The sequence below is a fragment of the Dipodomys merriami genome, unplaced genomic scaffold (genome assembly GCF_024711535.1).
Source record: "Dipodomys merriami isolate MVZ:Mamm:240054 unplaced genomic scaffold, mDipMer1.0.p SCAF_5, whole genome shotgun sequence".
Taxonomy (NCBI): domain Eukaryota; kingdom Metazoa; phylum Chordata; class Mammalia; order Rodentia; family Heteromyidae; genus Dipodomys; species Dipodomys merriami.
In genome coordinates this window covers 56,083,647-56,101,271 of record NW_027206068.1, presented here as the reverse complement: position 1 = coordinate 56,101,271, position 17,625 = coordinate 56,083,647, and the positions used below count along the sequence as shown (strand labels likewise).

General features: G+C 35.7%; 1 protein-coding gene across 1 annotated transcript in view; it reads left to right on the top strand.

Annotated features, from left to right (window-relative positions):
* Nucleotides 1-17,625, top strand: part of Slc13a1 (solute carrier family 13 member 1) — a 66,808-nt gene that overhangs the window by 12,641 nt on the left and 36,542 nt on the right. Inside the window, exons 2-6 of the mRNA XM_069996661.1 lie at nt 1,307-1,435; nt 5,725-5,861; nt 8,737-8,924; nt 9,506-9,563; nt 9,655-9,703. Of these exons, the coding sequence (XP_069852762.1) occupies nt 1,307-1,435; nt 5,725-5,861; nt 8,737-8,924; nt 9,506-9,563; nt 9,655-9,703 (561 nt within the window). The remainder of the gene's footprint in view (nt 1-1,306; nt 1,436-5,724; nt 5,862-8,736; nt 8,925-9,505; nt 9,564-9,654; nt 9,704-17,625) is intronic.

The window sequence follows — 17,625 nt, the reverse complement described above, 5'->3', positions numbered from 1 at the left end:
GCAAGTATCAGAAAACAAAGTTGTAAGGAAGAAATTTTGAGTTATCCATGGGTTCTCATTACAAGAAAATGCATAGCCTCCTGTCTGACATTTTAAACTAAACTAGTATTCACAAACTGGCTGTAGAACACTTTAGAAAGCCTGAGTCATAGCCCAGCTTTGTTTTGTTGTTTTATGGTCTGTCAAGACCAGAGAGGCAGTTTCTGTAAAACAAACAAACAAACAAAATGTCGACATCAAAACACCTTTATTCTTTTTCCTTTGAAAATATAACACAATGAAGTTATGACACATCTTGTTTATTAAGGATCTTTTTAGAAATCCTGTAATGGCATAAAGATGTTGGGAAGTCCACACCAAGACCAGAACACTCAGGCTGAAGAAGATGAATCAAAGGGTCACAGATTGAGAAATTGTATAAGCTTTGAATCAATACCCCAACAAACCCAAATTGCAGTTTTGTGTAAATTTTCATATGCAACTCACAATTCCAGCAGTGTGAAAGCAAAACAAGTCATAGGACAGAGGTGAATGTATGGGGATCACTGGGGATATTCTAGGTTTCATAGCAAAATTTTCTAAGTCAAAAAGCAAGATAAACTTTCCCTCCTTACTAGTGTTCCAAATAGTGAATCTAGGGTCCAATACTAAACAGCAACAGATTCTATTTAGAGTCCCATTCTTGTGTGTAATGACTCTGTGTCTCCTCAGTATCTCAGCTGTGGTTTTCAAAAAACAAGGAATTGTTGTTGTTGTTTTACTCCCTAGTCCATGTGACTTAAAAGCTGGGTTTAAGCTACCTCACATTCTTCCTCTTTGATAAAGCACAGTAAAAACTTTCCCTTTGGTTCATCCACCCATTTACTTAGAAGGTAGGCTTGCATGAGTCTCAACCAAGCAGGCACCAAAAAATGTAATTAGGAGGCAGATGGGGGTCTGACACCTAGAAGTTAAGAACTTCACTATTACTACGACCCTTCAGTACTGAGAGTGTATGAAAGGTCAAGCTTGACTGAGCCAAACCATCATATATAGACTAATACAAGCACAGAAAAGTTGACTGTAGGATATTCATGTCAAGGCAAATGTGAAGCTTAACAAGTGACTTTGCCCCCTTCTTTAGTTTTCATCACATTTATTAAGATTCAGGGGCCCTCAGATCCCCTCGAGCTGTTAGTTATGAGAAGACATGAGAGCTGCTTCTTTCTCTCTGTGACATGACTCTGCTCAGCAAATGTGGTGATGACTTAGATGATCCTTTCTGCTTCCCATTTGTTTACCTTGCGTTTGCCTTCATCCTTTCTAGGAAGCAGAATGTGCCTACGTCCTTTTTGTGGTCGCCATATTGTGGATCACAGAAGCTTTGCCTCTGTCAATCACAGCTCTACTTCCAGGCCTATTGTTTCCCCTGTTTGGGATCATGCCTTCTACAAAAGTAAGTAAGGCCATCATTGGTACATTCTTTATTTTGTGTGGTGGTTTCCTGGGAGAAAAGTCATTTTTGAAAAAAGAACTATAATCCTTTTGCTAAAGGCTTCCTCTGAAGTCCCCCGGACTTTCAGTGGTACCTTCTCTCTGGGAATTTTGCATATTTCTCACTGTCTGAATCTCCCCTATCTGTAGAAGAAATGCCTATTCTGTGCTTCCTTCCCTGCACAAAAGGACCAACGTGTTCACATTCTGCCAAAGCTTTCTCTGTTCATCAGAATTTGATCTCACAGTATTGAAAAAGCAATTTCTTTTGTTTTTAATGAAGGAAAAGTTCCCTGTTTTCTTTTCCAAAAACCTGGCATTTCAAAAGCTAAAGCCAAATTAAGTTTCATGTGTATTTCTATTTGGTTCTCACTGAGAGGAGTTTATTCACGCTGAGTGCTGGTATTTTTTTTTCTTTCTTTCTTTTTACCTTTATACAATCTAAGGCTACCCATCTGAAGAAAATGGATTCAATTTCCCATTAAAAGCATGAAATGCACTGAAACAAGAATATCTATCTCCATGTAGTCTCCAGCCATCCAGAAAACAAAACCTGCCTAAACCACAGCTAAAACATTCTCAGGGAAGATGTCAAGTTCAAGTTCTCAGTCAGTGTAATTTATCACCTTTGGTATTCCATCTTCTTGCCTTTCTCCACCACTGTTCTCATGAGGCTTATCTGTCTTTTGTGTGGGTGGAGATTGCCTTTTGAATTATCCCTTGATTACAGTTCTTCCTAAGAGAAAAGTTGTTCCCATTTTGGAGCCCACATTTTTTTTCTTTTTTAAATTCCTGATTCTCTCTGTATCTCTCTTGTATATTTCTGCTGGTATGTCTCTTTTTACACTAACTTACTCATACTCTTGATGTATTTCATTTATTTTGTATGAGCTTATATAAGTTACCTCATTTTCTTTCTAATTATCATTGGTTTGGAAGATTACACAGATAAAGCTGTATTCTAGTTTTCCTTACTGAAGTTCTACTGCTAAAAAATCCAAAAATCTATGGCAAATAATGCTGCAATAAACATAGTTGTGCTGGTAGCTTTAGTACGGTCTTGTTTGTGATCATTCGGGTAAATGCCCCAAAGTGGGATTGCTGGGTCATAGGGGAGCTCTATGTGGAGTCTTTTGAGGAACCTCCATACTACTTTCCAAAGTGGTTGAACAAGTTTACACTCCCACCAACAATGAAGTAGGGTTCCCTTTTGTCCACATCCCCTCCAGCATCTGTTGTTATTAGAGTTCTTGATTATAGCCATTCTAACTGGGGTGAGGTGGTATCTCAATGTTGTTTTGATTTGCATTTCTTTTATGGCTAGGGAGGCTGAGCATTTCTTCATGTGTCTATTGGCCATCCTTCTTTCCTCTTCAGAGAAGTTTCTCTATAAGTCTTTAGCCCACTTATTTATTGGGCAGTTGTTTCTTTGAAGCTTTGTTGTTGGGGGATTTAATTTTTTGAGTTCCAGGAATAGTTTAGATATGAGACCCTTGTCTGTTGTATGGCTAGTGAAAATCTTCTCCCAATCCGTAGGCTTTATATTGATCTTGCTAGTTATGTCCTTTGTCATGCAGAAGCTCTGCCATTTCATGCAATCCCATTTGTTCAACCTTTCTTTGATTTGTTGTGTTTCTGGGTCTCTATTAAGAAAATTTCAGCCTGTGCCAACAAGACTTAGGGTTTCTCCTATTCCATCCTGTAATGTTTTCAGAGTGTCTGCTTTGACTCTGAGGTCTTTGATCCATTTGGAGTTGATTCTGGTGCAGGGTGATATATTAGGACCTAGCTTTAGTTTTCTACAAGTAGTTAACCAATTTTGCCAGCACCATTTACTGAAGAAGCTGTCTTTCTTCCATTCTATTTTTTAGCTCCCTTATTGAAGATTAGATGGCTGTAGGTCTGTGAGTTCATTTCTGGGTTTTCAATTCTATTCCATTGGTCCTGAGGTCTGTTCTTGTGCCAGTACCAAGCTGTTTTGATTACTATGGCTTTGTAGTAGAGTTTGAAATCTGGTATTCATATTCCTCCAGCACTGTTCTTTCTGTTAAGGATTGTTTTTGCTGTTCGGGGTCTTTTATTGTTCCATATGAATTTTTGGATTGCCTCTTCTATTTCCTTGAAGAATGAGGTTGGAATATTGAAATGCACTCATTACCTTGCCCATGTAATTGTAACCTCTCTGTACAGTATTTTCACAATAAAAAAATCCAAAAATCTGAGTTTCTTGAGCCAAAAGACATGGTGCCTTCCTTTAGTATTAACAGTTGTGCATGCCAGTGTTGCTTGAATTTTTTAAAATTAGTATGGTTCCTACCCCCAGAACTCGATTTCTACTCTCAAATGTTCTATCTTTAACTCTATTACCACCATCAAGCTTTTCTCTTCCCAGAACTAAAACTAGTTTGCCAAGAATATTTAGGAATTAAGTGAGTCATTAAATATCAGGTCTAGTCATATATGCTGTATAATATTGCCATTATTTCTAGAACTAGGTCTAATGACTCGATCACTCCAGAAGCATCCAAATCTTGCAGAGGATTTATCAACTCTAGAATATCAGCCTAATTTTATTTTAAATTTGTATGATTGAAAAAATAGATTTGATTAGCTAAAACTTCCAGGAAGAAAAAGCACTTAGGACTTTTAATGGGGACAACTCTTTTCAGTCTTGTGGTTCTCTTTCCAGACAGGGTAACTGACCTTGAGCTTACAAATAACTGATCCAAAATACAAAGCACCAAGAAAAGTCTCAGAGATGTAGGCAGAAGGGCCTATACTTAAAATTCAGTACTTAGTCTAATTATTTAATTAATCTTATTATATCATTTAAAGCTATTTTTAATCATACCAAAGTGGAACATGAAAAAGCCATACAATGCAAGGGATGTTTTAAAAATCAAATAATAATTCAGACCAGGTATAAAGAGATACTGAATATATTACTAATAAATGTTGAACCAATCAACTTTCTTGTTTGGATTTTAGAAAGAAGAGATTTAAGGATGCTTCCTAGATTTTTGACCTGCTCAATGGAAAAAAAATTTTCATGTGAAATGGGAAAGATGAGGAACAGCACAGATCTATTGTAGAAGAAATGTAGACACCTAGAGCTCAATGCTAGACATGTTAATCTGAAGTGGCCCTTGTTCATCTAAGTGAAGATGTTGAGTAGTGGTGGGTGTAGCTCTCCAGAGTCAAGAGTTCATGCGAGGCAGCTGATCAGGAGATAGGAGATCTGCCAGTTACAAGCACAGAGATGGCAGTCCAAGCTCTATGACCTGAGATCGCTAAAAGAGAAAGTAAAGAGAGAAAGCAGAGAGAACAAAGAACAGAGCTCTGGATAAATAAGGCATAGGGAGGAGGGAACCCAGGAGCACTGGAAACCTTGTGAACCAAATGCCTCAAAGAAAGATGCAGAGGCCGTACCTGCCAAAGGTGCTGACAAGTCAGTTATTATGAAGACTGGAAGTTTGATCACTATATTCAATGAAACAAATTCAGTAAATACATAAAAACTGGTTTCTATAACACATGCATTTTGACTAGCAATGTACTTTAAAACTTTTTATTATTATTATAAAGGTTGTGTCCAGAGGGGTTATGTTCGCATAAGTCAGGTAGAGTCCATTTGTTTTTGGACAATGTCACCCCTTCCCTCACTCACAATATACTTTTTAAGAAATATATAATTCACAAACTTGATGTGGTGTAGCACTTAATGATTGCAGCTTCTTGTTTGATTTGTACAAAGATTGATCAATGGATAAATCATACAGCTATGAAAGAACCCCGGAGCTCTTATTGCAGAATTCTGTTTTTTGATGAAATCCTATTTGGTTACAGAAACAAAAAGTGCATTTATCTTACAAGAAGACTTCAAATCTCATTGATTTAATTTCATCTATTTTGTCTTTCTCTCCTCCTATTTTTTCCTTTTTTCTTTCATTTCTTTGAGATAGCCCAACGATCCTCAGATTCATCCTCCTCCTGCCTCAGCCTCTTGATGTGGGATTATAGGGTGCATCATCAGCCCTCATTTACTTTTTTCTTAATAAGACCATGAGTAAGAATATAGAACATATTTAAATATGCATTCAAACACATCTACATTTCTGTCTGTCAATACAATAGAAAGATATGTAGTTGAGGTTAAAGTTAAGAGCAGCCTAATAATGTCTTTCTTATACAATAGTATCTTTCTTTTCCCCACACCAGTATTCTTGGTTATGGGTTTAATTGGAATTTCAGGTGGCATCTGCATATTTCAAAGATTTTCACCTGCTGCTAATTGGAGTCATCTGTTTAGCAACATCGATAGAAAAATGGAATTTGCACAAAAGGATTGCTCTGAGGATGGTGATGATGGTGGGGGTGAATCCAGTATGGTAAGTGCTGTGTTTACTACATCCAGTCTACTTTCTGAACAGACCTTTTCGGGCAGGGCAAACATTCAAATAATTAATGAACATCCAGGGAATTGCTTGTATAACAGTGTAGTTCGTGACTTTTTCTTCTGTAAATATGAAAGTGATATAAAGTATGCTTGAGTTGTAGGAAGAAACAAAAAACAACTCTCCTTTCACTGCAGGTCTAATTACAGGGAAATTGGAATAAGTGCACAAAACTCTCTCACCCTTAATGCACCATTGGAGTCAAAGATGAGAGAAGCCTTGAACTTCAACAGGCAAGATTGATAGACTTCAGAGTAGATTTCATTCCTATCTTGTTTATTTGGCTGATTACACATTCAAAGCTTGTTCAAGAGCATCCTTTATCAACAGGGAGCATGTTATGAGCCAAAGACAAAGACATTACTGACAAAATACAAATGTGTGCAGAAACATTACAAGGTGAACGTTTTTCTTTTTAAATCAATTGTTGCGAAGTGAAACAATCAATTAGGAACTTTCATCTATACGTGAAATTACTCACTTGACTGATTTTTTTTCCTTTTTCTCTCATTAAATTAATTGCCTACTTTGGTTTTATTCCACCTCTTGTTAAGAACATGAATGCAAGCTAAGGAAAAGCTCCAGTGTCATAATCATTTGCATAATGATACTTGCTTTAAAGCCTTAGGAGGTTCTTCACTTCTCATCTTTCTTCGAAAAATAAGAAAATCTTCTTATTGACTTCGGTTGTATAATTCCTTCTAGGCTATAGGCATATTTGTGTTTATCATGTATTCAGCAAATTGTTTTGGTAAATACCAAGTGTATGCTTGTATATATACTTGTGAGTGTTTTACTTATGTAAACTACATATACTTACACATGTAGAATACATATGCAAATGCATCCTATATATGACATACAAACCTAATTTGAAAAGAAATTACTTACAAGTTTTATAACATATGTGCATTTAAGGTGCTTTATTCTTTAAGTAATATGGTATCTCATGTTTCTTGGGTTCTAGAAAAAAAAATGTTTTTCTTACCCAAAGGAGAAGACAATGGATTGTGTACAAAATGCCACTAGTGACATTATCACCAATGAGAAACCTGTATCTGATTCCAATCTTCTGAATGTGAAGATTTCAGATCTTTTAGCTTCCATCAGTTAAAAGTGCTTTTGAGTTTCTGTTTATTAAGAATCTTTTCTCTTTCACAGATGTCTGCAAAGGTTTCTTTTACTTGGTTTCACACATAGAAAATATTCACCATATCCAAGTCTGAAATACAGTGTGGAATTGTTCTTGTAAATCTATTTTTAAAAGAGAGCCAGAGAATTTCAGAAATGAACTGTAGGAAAGAAGTGTTTCTGAATGATTTTCTAGAGCCTCCTACTCAAAAGAGATTGTACCTTTTTCCCAAGTGTGATTTTTGAAAGTTTATAGACATGGTTTAATATCCTAAAAAGTCTTAGAGTATGTTACTTTTAAGAACAAATTATAAGCCGGGCGCTGGTGGCTCACACCTGTAATCCTAGCTACTCAGGAGGCTGAGATCTGAGGATCGCGGTTCAAAGTCAGCCCGGGCAGGAAAGACTGTGAGACTCCTATCTCCAATAAACCACCAGAAAACTGGAAGTGGTGCTGTAGCTCAAGTGGTAGAGTGCTCGCCTTGAGCTGAAGAGCTGAGGGACAGCGTCCAGGCCCAGAGTTCAAGCCCCACAAAAAAAAAAAAAAAAAAAAAAAGAACAACTTATTTGTTTTGTTTTGTTTTGTTTTTTTTTTAGAACAAATTAGTTGTGAGAAAAGACAATGTAATAAATCTGATGTTTGACAACAGGAAGAAATGTCAGATTGAAGAAAGCCTAGATGATAGGATCTATAGACAATTCTGAAACCTCATTTTAGCAAGAGTTGAAACCATTTTCTCCACCTACTCTGTATTGAACCCCAAGTGTGGTGGAGTACAAAGACTTATAAATATTAATCTCTCTCCTTTTTCTTTTGTCTTTTTTTGGGGGAGGGGGGTCCAGTCGTGGAGCCTGAACTCTGGGCCTGGGCACTGTCCCTCAGCTCTTCAGCTCAAGGCTAGTGCTCTACCACTTGAGCCACAGTGCCAGTTCCGTCTTTTTTTCTTTTTGCTTATGTTGTGCTGATGAATAGAACCCAGGGCCTCATGCATGCAAGGCAAGTGCTCTACCACTGAGCCACCTTCCCAGTCTTTTTGTCTTCTTGACACCCATACTAACAGCATTATATCAACTACAAAACAAGCAACTCTGTATTTGAAAGATGCTTGCAACCTTGATTTTTATTAATATTTTTTTAAATTACTATTGCAAAGGTGATATGCAGAAGGATAACAGTTACAGTTACATAAATCAGGTAATGAGTACATTTCTTTTTGAACAATGTCACCTCTTCCCTCATTTTCTCCCATGTGGGGGTGTAGAGTTCATTTCCAGCACAGTGTCTAGTGAGTGTCACTATTTGCACCTTGATTTTACTTGTATCTGAAATGTGGTGTTCATCTGCCAAGAGCAATCCAATTTTAAGCTAATATTACAAACTGTTAATATTGCAAACCATATGCCAACTTGCAGTTTGGTGTAAATTTAATGGCGTGTGTTTTTTGAGTGAAAATTCTTATGGTTCTCTAGGAGACAAGTCCCTTAAGAACTCCACTCTTACATGAGCTACTTTGATTTCTGTTTGGCTCTGATTGTACACAGAGTTCACCTCACCATCTGGAAAGAAACATAACTTTCGATCATTTAGGAAAAAAATGGATTCCCAACTCACAAATAACATAGTTTGTAAACCAAAGCTAGCACAAGCAGCTCCACACTAAAAGCTCTCTCATTTCAGGCTGACGTTGGGGTTCATGAGCAGTACTGCCTTCTTATCTATGTGGCTTAGCAACACCTCTACTGCTGCCATGGTGATGCCGATTGTGGAGGCGGTGGCACAGCAGATCATCAGTGCTGAAGCAGAGGTTGAAGCCACGCAGATGACTTATTTCAATGAATCTGCCACCCATGGACTGGAAGTTGATGGTATCATGTGTTGATCTGGCCACCGTGGGGTCTAATTATTTGGGCAATAAGCACAAACTCAAGAATTCTGAGATATATTTTGAATGGACTCTCTATACATGCATGATGCACATTGAACTCTCATCTTTCCAAAATCCCCAGTAGCTCTACAAAGGACTAATAGAACGGTGCTAACCTTAAATTTAAAATTGAATTTGGGGAAGGGGAAGAAGGAAGAATGGCTTTCATGCTCCTTAGCCAGTTTGATGGACTATTCTTTCATATCTTTACGAATTACTCTCCAAGTTACTCTTCTTTACCCTGAAATGATTTCTTGCTTCATCATGGGACCCTTTAATTTCCACATTCCATTTGGATACAATAAGTAATCTCTCTGTGGTTATTTGTGACTCAGATGAATTGCTCTGAGGCGATGAAAAACATGTTGGGGATATTTGTGTCTATAAAATACTGTGTTAAAATAAATTTTAGGTTGATAATAGGTGAAATTGCTTTTTAAATTTTTAGTAATGCATCTATCTTTGTCCACCCAATAATAACTTTCATACTTAGATTGTTTTCATTTATTTAATGTTTTGCAGAAACTGTCATTGGACAAGAAACAAATGAAAGGAAAGAGAAAACAAAACAACTTCCAGGGTAAAGAATATTGATATTTTGATCAGGTTTTTTTTTTTCGAATTACATGTGAGCAGAATTATACAATAGTTTGATTTGATTTATTTTTCAGATTCAGTAATGATGCTGAGAAAAGTTCAAGCAAGGTAGAAATGGAAAAGGTACACTAAATTTACTTATCCTAAACAATTATACCTGAAATTATGTTAGCACACAGTTTGATACGCATGCATTTTAAAAACTGTTACTTCTTTTTTTTGTCTAAAATGTCATTTTGTATAACCAAGTCCAAGTATACGCTAATGTTTGTTAAGCCTTTATGGACAGACTGAAATCAATGTCCACATAGGAACCATTTTTGCCTCTGAAAGTATCATTATTTTCTCCTTTTTCTAGGATCATGGTTGTTGGCAGTTAGCCAATATAGTTTAAACTAATGTACTTCAAGTCTCACAATATGGTTTCATTTTCTGGTTAGATCTTGCTGATCAAATTGCCCAACTTTTACTAGGAACATCCACCTTATGAATTTAGACCAACTCTTTTTCATGCTATTATGAGTAATCACATGATTTTAGTTTCTATTGCTATTAAAAAACACAATGCAGGAGTCATGAGTTGGTTCTATCAAAAAAAAAAAAAAAGATGAAGGAGGTGCTGTAGTTTTTCCAGTCAAGGAAAGATGGAAAGAGGTCTTTGTAAACTCTACCCTATAATCCATTCCTCCAGAATAAGTCAATATATAAGCATTACACTGGATTGCCTTGGGAGCAATGTATCTCCAGACCATTGAAAAATAATCCTGCATAGAAATACCATAGTGTTAGGAATAGGAGAGTGTATTATATGTTACTTCCTCAGGCTATAATACATTAGCATGTAACTCAATGGGGAAAAAATCCCACTCTTGTATACAGAGTAATTTCTGTATAAAGAGAGAACAGATGCAAAGCTAAGGCTTAAGTCATCAGCTACACATACATTAAGGAGTTTTAAAAGATAAATTTCATGTATATTTATGAAAACATTGTAATCTTTAAGGCTAGAGTCTTTTAAAACATTTAAAATCAAAAGTAAGCCAGATGTGCTATGGAAGGATACATTAAAATTGATAAGAAAACTGAGAAATGTAAGCAGAATGAATGTATAAACACTTAATAGGGAATATAAATGCACTTGGTAACCTGCCTGCACACCTCGTTAGGCAGTTCATTTTCTACATGATGCCTAAATTTTGAGTCAAGCCTCTTCAACTTGATTTGAGATCTGACTATGTCCTCGGTATTATAGGATATATCAATAAAAAAATCTGCTCTTTATTGTAAACAATTGAGAGTCTATTGGGAATATAAACTAGAAAAAAAGTCTAAGAAAAGAAATGTCTGACATGAACCCTACAACAAAGACATACTCGGAAGCCATGCTCAGAAGCCCTGAAGTTTAGAAGTGGGAGCCATTGGTGCAATTTGTGTATACGCTGAGAGGAAGATGAGATAAAGATGCTGGAGTCTGAAAAAGAGGATGATGTATGCCATCACAAGAGCTCAACTTCCTGAGCACAGGCACAAATCTTCTACGCACTGCTTAAGACCCTACAAGGTTTTGTTATCTGTCACAGAGTTGTATTCTATAGACATTTATCTTTATTCATTAATGAATGAGTGGATACGAAGTGTGAAAGAAAGCTTATACATTCAGATCAGAGAGTGCAACTCATTAAAAGAACTCTGTGTAAAGAAGGCTTTCAGGAAACTTGGCAATATAGTTAGAGATAGACCACTGTAGTGATGAAACTCTTGAAGAAATTGGGTCAGCTCTTCATTTTATTTTATTGGAGCAGAGTCTTGGAGTTGGTTGGGCAGCATGGTAAGTTCTGCTTTGGGGAAGCTCACTTTGGTGACAAGGTCAAGGGCAAGAGAATGTGGACTTAAGTGGTCTTTTGGATTAATCAGACACTGGAGATGGGAGAGAGGAAAGTGTAGCCAGTATTTGCCCTACTGTAATTAGGGAAAGGTAGACTAGGATGAAAAAGATCAGGATGGGGAACATAGAGGGAGGAGTAACTTTTCCACAGACAAATTAAGATAGTTGGTGTACCTCTTAGGAAATAGAGATTTATATCTATGTTTTGGACTTTCAATGCTGATTCTATGGTCATTTTTGGAACCCCATGCTTAAATTTTCATCTGTATGTCAAAATTATGAAATTGGGGACAACTTTTTTTCCGTGTGGAAATATGGTTTTGAAAAGAGATTGAGGAAAGTAACATTTTAGATATCGTAAGATATCTAAGATATACATATATATGTATATGTTATACATATATGTATAAAAATATTTTTCTTGCTAAGCAAATGCTCTACCACTAAACAGTAACTGAACCCCCAGTTGAGACTATTTTTTTAACAATTAGACCTCTCTTTTGAGGAATACCTATATCTTACAGTTCACATTGCAATTATAATTATCCACACCTCTTTTTTGTAATTTTCACAAGATAATTTAACACTAATTGGTTCTATCAAAAAAAGTACATCTACTTTAGCTATAATACATATGATATATTTGTATTCATAATGTTTTGATCTGCTTTTTTGAAGTAAGTGGGGGTTTTATTGAATTAAAATAAATCCTATGTAGTTCAACATTGAATTTGACCTGCAAGTCAAAAAACTATAAATATTACTCCCTTTTGAGGGAAAGACGAAAGAAAAGAAAGACCTGAGGGGTTCAGTTTTTTTTCATAATTTTACTGCACAGCCATATTCCTGCAAAAAATTGAATTTGATTCCTAGTGAAAATTAACTAAAATTTTATTCATTTTAATCCCCACTTATTGAGCATAAAGTTAAAGCAGTTTTCATAATTTACTTTAAATCTCTCTACTAACACGATTAAACCAACCCAAGATAAATTGCTTATGTCATTTTATAGCATTACAGTACTTCTTTCTGAAGGCAATAATATACACATGAACTTTATAAAGTTTAGTGTCTAGTAAGCAGAGAGCCTCAAATAAGTACATGAAAGTTAAGACTTGCTCTCCAATGGTAAAGTTGTTTGTAATAACGATAGTATTGGTTAAGAAACAAACATTTAACATTTGCTCCAATACTAGCTTGTCAGTGAACATCATAAAACTTCCCTTTTGTGGTAAAAATCCCATATCCTCCCTCTTAGACTTGACTCTGCCCTAACTTTTCTATAGCATGTGTCACCTTATAAATTATATAATTTGCTTACTTTTTCCTTAATGTTTCCTCTACTAAAATGTAGGATCTCTAGGTGAAGAAATTTCTGCACATTTAATACTTATCTCAAATACCTGTAATAGTGATACCACTGAATAAGTATTGAGTAAATACTTGGGAATTGAATGAATAAATTTAGTAATATTTTCTCAAAAATTATCATTATAGCTGGGTACTGGTATTTCATACCTATAATCCTAGCTACTCAAGAGGCTGCAATCTGAAGATCTTGGTTGGAAGTTAGCCTGGAAAGGAAAGCCCATGAGATTTACATTTCCAATTAATCTCTCAAAACCTGGAAGTGGAAATATGGCTCAAGTGCTAGAGTGCTAGCCTTGCACATAAAAACTCAGAGACAGCATCCAGGACCAGAGTTCAGCACAAAAAATACAACTATATTAAAAGAACTCTTATTGTAAGAATTATTGTAAGAGCTATTGTAAGAGAAGAAAATATATAAAAATTTAAAGATAGAACTATAGATCAGATTGATTTCACTTGGGGCAGAAAGATGAGAAATAAGTTCTAGGTATCCAAAAATCAAATTGTAGATTCCAAAGAAAAAATCAAGTTGCTAGTTTGTTCCCTCCTCTGAAAGCATTAGTATTATTTAAAGAGATTCCCAAGAGTTTTATAGTATATGATTCCTAAACCTCTAGGCATCTTCAAATGAATGTAATTGGAAAATCAGTGTGCTTTTAATGAAAAATCTGACATAATTGTTTTTCATTAATGTAATATAATCTGTTGTTCCTTAAGGGGAAAAGTTCAAAGGAAAAAATTCTTTAAATTATATCTTGCTTTTAGTTAGTGTTGTTTAGTCTAGGGAGGGGATGAAAAATCCTTTTTGATAACAATTAACAGCTTGAAGTCATGTTTTAAATATTTTCTAACAACTCAAAGACCCCAGTGAGCACAGTTGTAAATATGTGTCTCATCATGAGTAACTAGACACATTAATTTTGCCAAACAGATAGCAATCCCAGAAACATCTGGTTCTTGGGCCAAGTATAGATGCTTTACAGGTAAGGTTCTTTCCTTGAATAGTCTCCTATTATCTAGATGTCAGGGACTTTTGGTGGTCAAGGCAGTAACAGAGCTACTCAGCCCTCACTTGACACACTCCTGCTGTCTTTTACTTACTCAAATCCTCCTCAAGAACCAGAGCAATAATTTATGACCCAAATTATGTTTTGATTCTTATTGACCTCAAAGTCCTAGTGCCATGGATAGTTGCAATTCATTGTTTTTCTATATAAACATTTTACTGTTAAGTTGACTATCAATAATATTGTTTCTCCTATATATCTTCTATATGAGTTTTCAAAATGAAGTTCTTCACATTCTGTGTTATTGAAATATTATCTAGCCAACAGCATAAACCCAGCCATGGTGTAAGCAACTGCAGTGTGATCTAACTATACTGTATACCTTCCACACAACACGCTTATTTGAGTACTGTCATTTGTTTTTTGAAAACAGCATCAGTGTGTTTCTATAAATCTTCCAGTGGTATTTCCTAAAAGAGGAATATATTTACATTGTCCTCAAATTTTACTTTATGTGTTTTGGATATGAAATATTTCACTACTGTATACATGTTAACATGGACCTGAATATTTTAAAGAATAATTAAGTGAATAAAATAGAATATACCACACTTCAGCTTTAGAAAAAGAATATAATTGCCTAGAGATATCTATGAGCCTTTACTTGGTTCTATTTTCCTTCCTCATCCAGTTCCTTCCTTGAAAGCATTGTTTCAGATTCTATGTTAACTATTCTCTTTTCAGTTATTCCTCTTTTCATTTGCCTGCACTAGAGTATGTGTTTTGTCATGGCAACAAATATTCTGAATAACCAAAGTTTCAACAAGACAGAAATAGATGGTGCCATGGTGCCAGAGTCATGAGGACCCTAACTCTTCTTATTTCTGCTCTACCATCCTTAGCTTTGAACTCTGGTTCAAGGTGACTGCTCTGTTTTCCTCTGTCTATTCTGTGCTCCAGTTAGCTGAAGAGAAAGAAGTCAGTAGGTAGCCAATGGCCCAAGAAATTATTTCATTATTGGCTTCAGGGCTATTCAGATTTTCTTTCTCTTTTAATTAGTTGTAATTTATTAGGAATTTATGTAAAAAATGTGGATATCTGTTATATCTATCTACTTATTGCTTATATGATTTCTATACTGTTTATAATTCCATATCTTCTCGTTTCTAATGTTTTAAAACTTTCGTTTTGCATAATCTTTCCAAAATATGTTGATTTTATTATTCCTATAATGCTTATTGAAGGACCAGAATATAATCCAGGGAGTGTCTTTAGTGGTAAACTCTCAGTTTTTGTTTAGTAGAAAGGCCTTTACAATGCTTGAAGTAAAGAATGACTATAAGTTACTTTTGGCATACCAACGTTTGGCATTCATTTTGCCTTGGGGCTAGCTATTAGTTAAAATTGTCACTCCTCTGTAGAAAATTTTCACATTGGTTGCTTTTAACATATTGTGTGTGTGTATGTGTGTGTGTGTGTGTGTGTGTGTGTGTGTGTATGTGTGTTAGAGTTTCATTTTGATATATGTAAGGTTATATTCCTCCTGAGTTTGTGTGCTCTAACAATTAAAAAGAAATCATTGTGACATTCTTCAACATTCAATTGCTTTGTCCTCGTTTTTAGTCTCTTCTCCTTTAACATGCTGTATTTCCTTTTTTATCTTATAACTATCTCCTTTTGCTTTAATTCTCTTTTTCTTGCTAAATTTCATGTCAGTGATAACTTAGGTTTCTCTTCCTGTTCTGTAATTTTCCCTTATTTCTATTTTGTCCCTTTGTCTATTCATCAAATTTTATAATTGTGTCTCTTTCCAGATTTGCTTGATTATTGTTATAATCTTTTTGTGTGCTGACATTATTAATTACTAATTCATTTTAATTGATCAGTAAACTTACATATATTTTGTTTCTCCTTTGTTACCACCGTATCTATTTTGTGCATTTAAACACAGCAAGGCTAATTTACCTTGAAACTTCTTTAGGAATTACTTAAGTTCTTTGAGGAAGCTGCCTTTTAAGTCTTCAACTATATTGCTGTCTTTCTTTAACACACAGTAAAGCCAAGTTTTACTTTAAAAGTTGCTCGTGGTTAGGATTTTTTAGAAAATATTGTTTTCCCTTTGCTCTTCATCTTCATAAGGGATATGAACTCTATCACATTTGGTTGGCTCTAGCATTATCTTCCATTCCAAATTCCTTTTGCAACAAGATCTCCTGAAATCCTAAGGTCAAAATTCAATTCCTTATTCCTTCTTGTTAAATGACCCATTTGGGTTTTATTTGGACTTAATACTTTGTTTGACAAGAGACCTGATCCGTTGTGGTACTAAGAAGCTAAATCTACCATATAGTCTACATATCGTTGCTACAATTTCACTACTCTAGAAAAGTGTTTCAGGGGTGTGTGTGTGTGTGTGTGTGTGTGTGTGTGTGTGTGTGTGTGTGTGTATGTTATTTCACTTTGTTTTTGCCTAAGAGAATATAGGGGAAACTTCTAAATATTTAAGAGTAAGAGCCTGGCACTGGTAGTTCACTCCTGTAATCCTAGCTGCTCAGGAGGCTGAGATCTGTGGATCATGTTTTGAAGCCAGCCCGAGTAGGAAAGTCCATAAGACTCTCATCTCCAACTTAGCACCAAAAACAAACAACAAAAAAAAACCTGATGGTAGAGCTGTAGCTCAAGAGGCAAAGTGTTAGCCTTGGAAAAAAAAACTCAGAGACAGTGCCTAAGCCCTGAGTTCAAGCCCCAGGACTAGGACACACACACACACACACACACACACACACACACACACACACACAACATAACATTTACAATTTTGTCAGTAAATCTTGTACTGAATTATGAGATTTTTTTGCCAAAATAACAACTTGTTTTAGCCTTAAGCCTTTTCATACCCTGAATGATAAAATTGAAATATTTCTCTGTCCAATTTTTAATATGTATGTTGATATACCAATTCATAACATGTAACATTGTTCTTGATATTGTTGAATGAAAATCTATTAAAATTTTAAATTAAAATTAAATTTTAGAGCCATAATTACTATTTCATAAATATAAAGAGAAGAGAGGATGACAAAATCATTTTGGAAGGTAGAATGTTAAAGGATGGTTGGAAAATGACTGTTATTGATTGACACTGAATGCTAAATAAGTTCATGAGTAAAGCCAATCGAATTACATAGCAGCAGTCTTCCAATTTCTTTTATTGCAAACATGCTGTAGGGGGGGAGGGGGAGGGGTCACAGTTACATGAGTAACATAATGAGTACATTTCTTGTCGAACATTGTTAGCCCCTCCTTTGTTTATTTTTAAATGTCAAAAAGTGGGAGTAAGAAAAAGAAATGTGTTCATGAAGCGGTTAAATACCCAAATGCTTTTCCCAGTTCCACACGGATGCACTTTTCTTTCTCTACCAAACAGAAGTACAATCTTTAGACATGGTCATGTGGATGCAGGCACAGTTCAGGAGAGGATGTCACTATGAAAATAAAAGCCCGTGGATTGAATGTTGAAAACTCCACCTTACATTGGACCAAATCTGTGCTCTCCAGGAGTGATGGGCGGGGGGGGGGGGGGGGGGGGGGGGGGGGGGGGCCGGGGGGGAACGAGGACAGCCAGATCTTCCCTGGGGAATGCAATCAGCACAAGAAAAACCATAAGAACGTATTGAAAGTACTGTTTTCTCAAAAAGAGGCCAGTAAACTAATACCACAGCCAACAACAAAACTCAAAACACTTGGGCAGTTTCTAGGCAGCTTCCCATTGCCTTGAATGT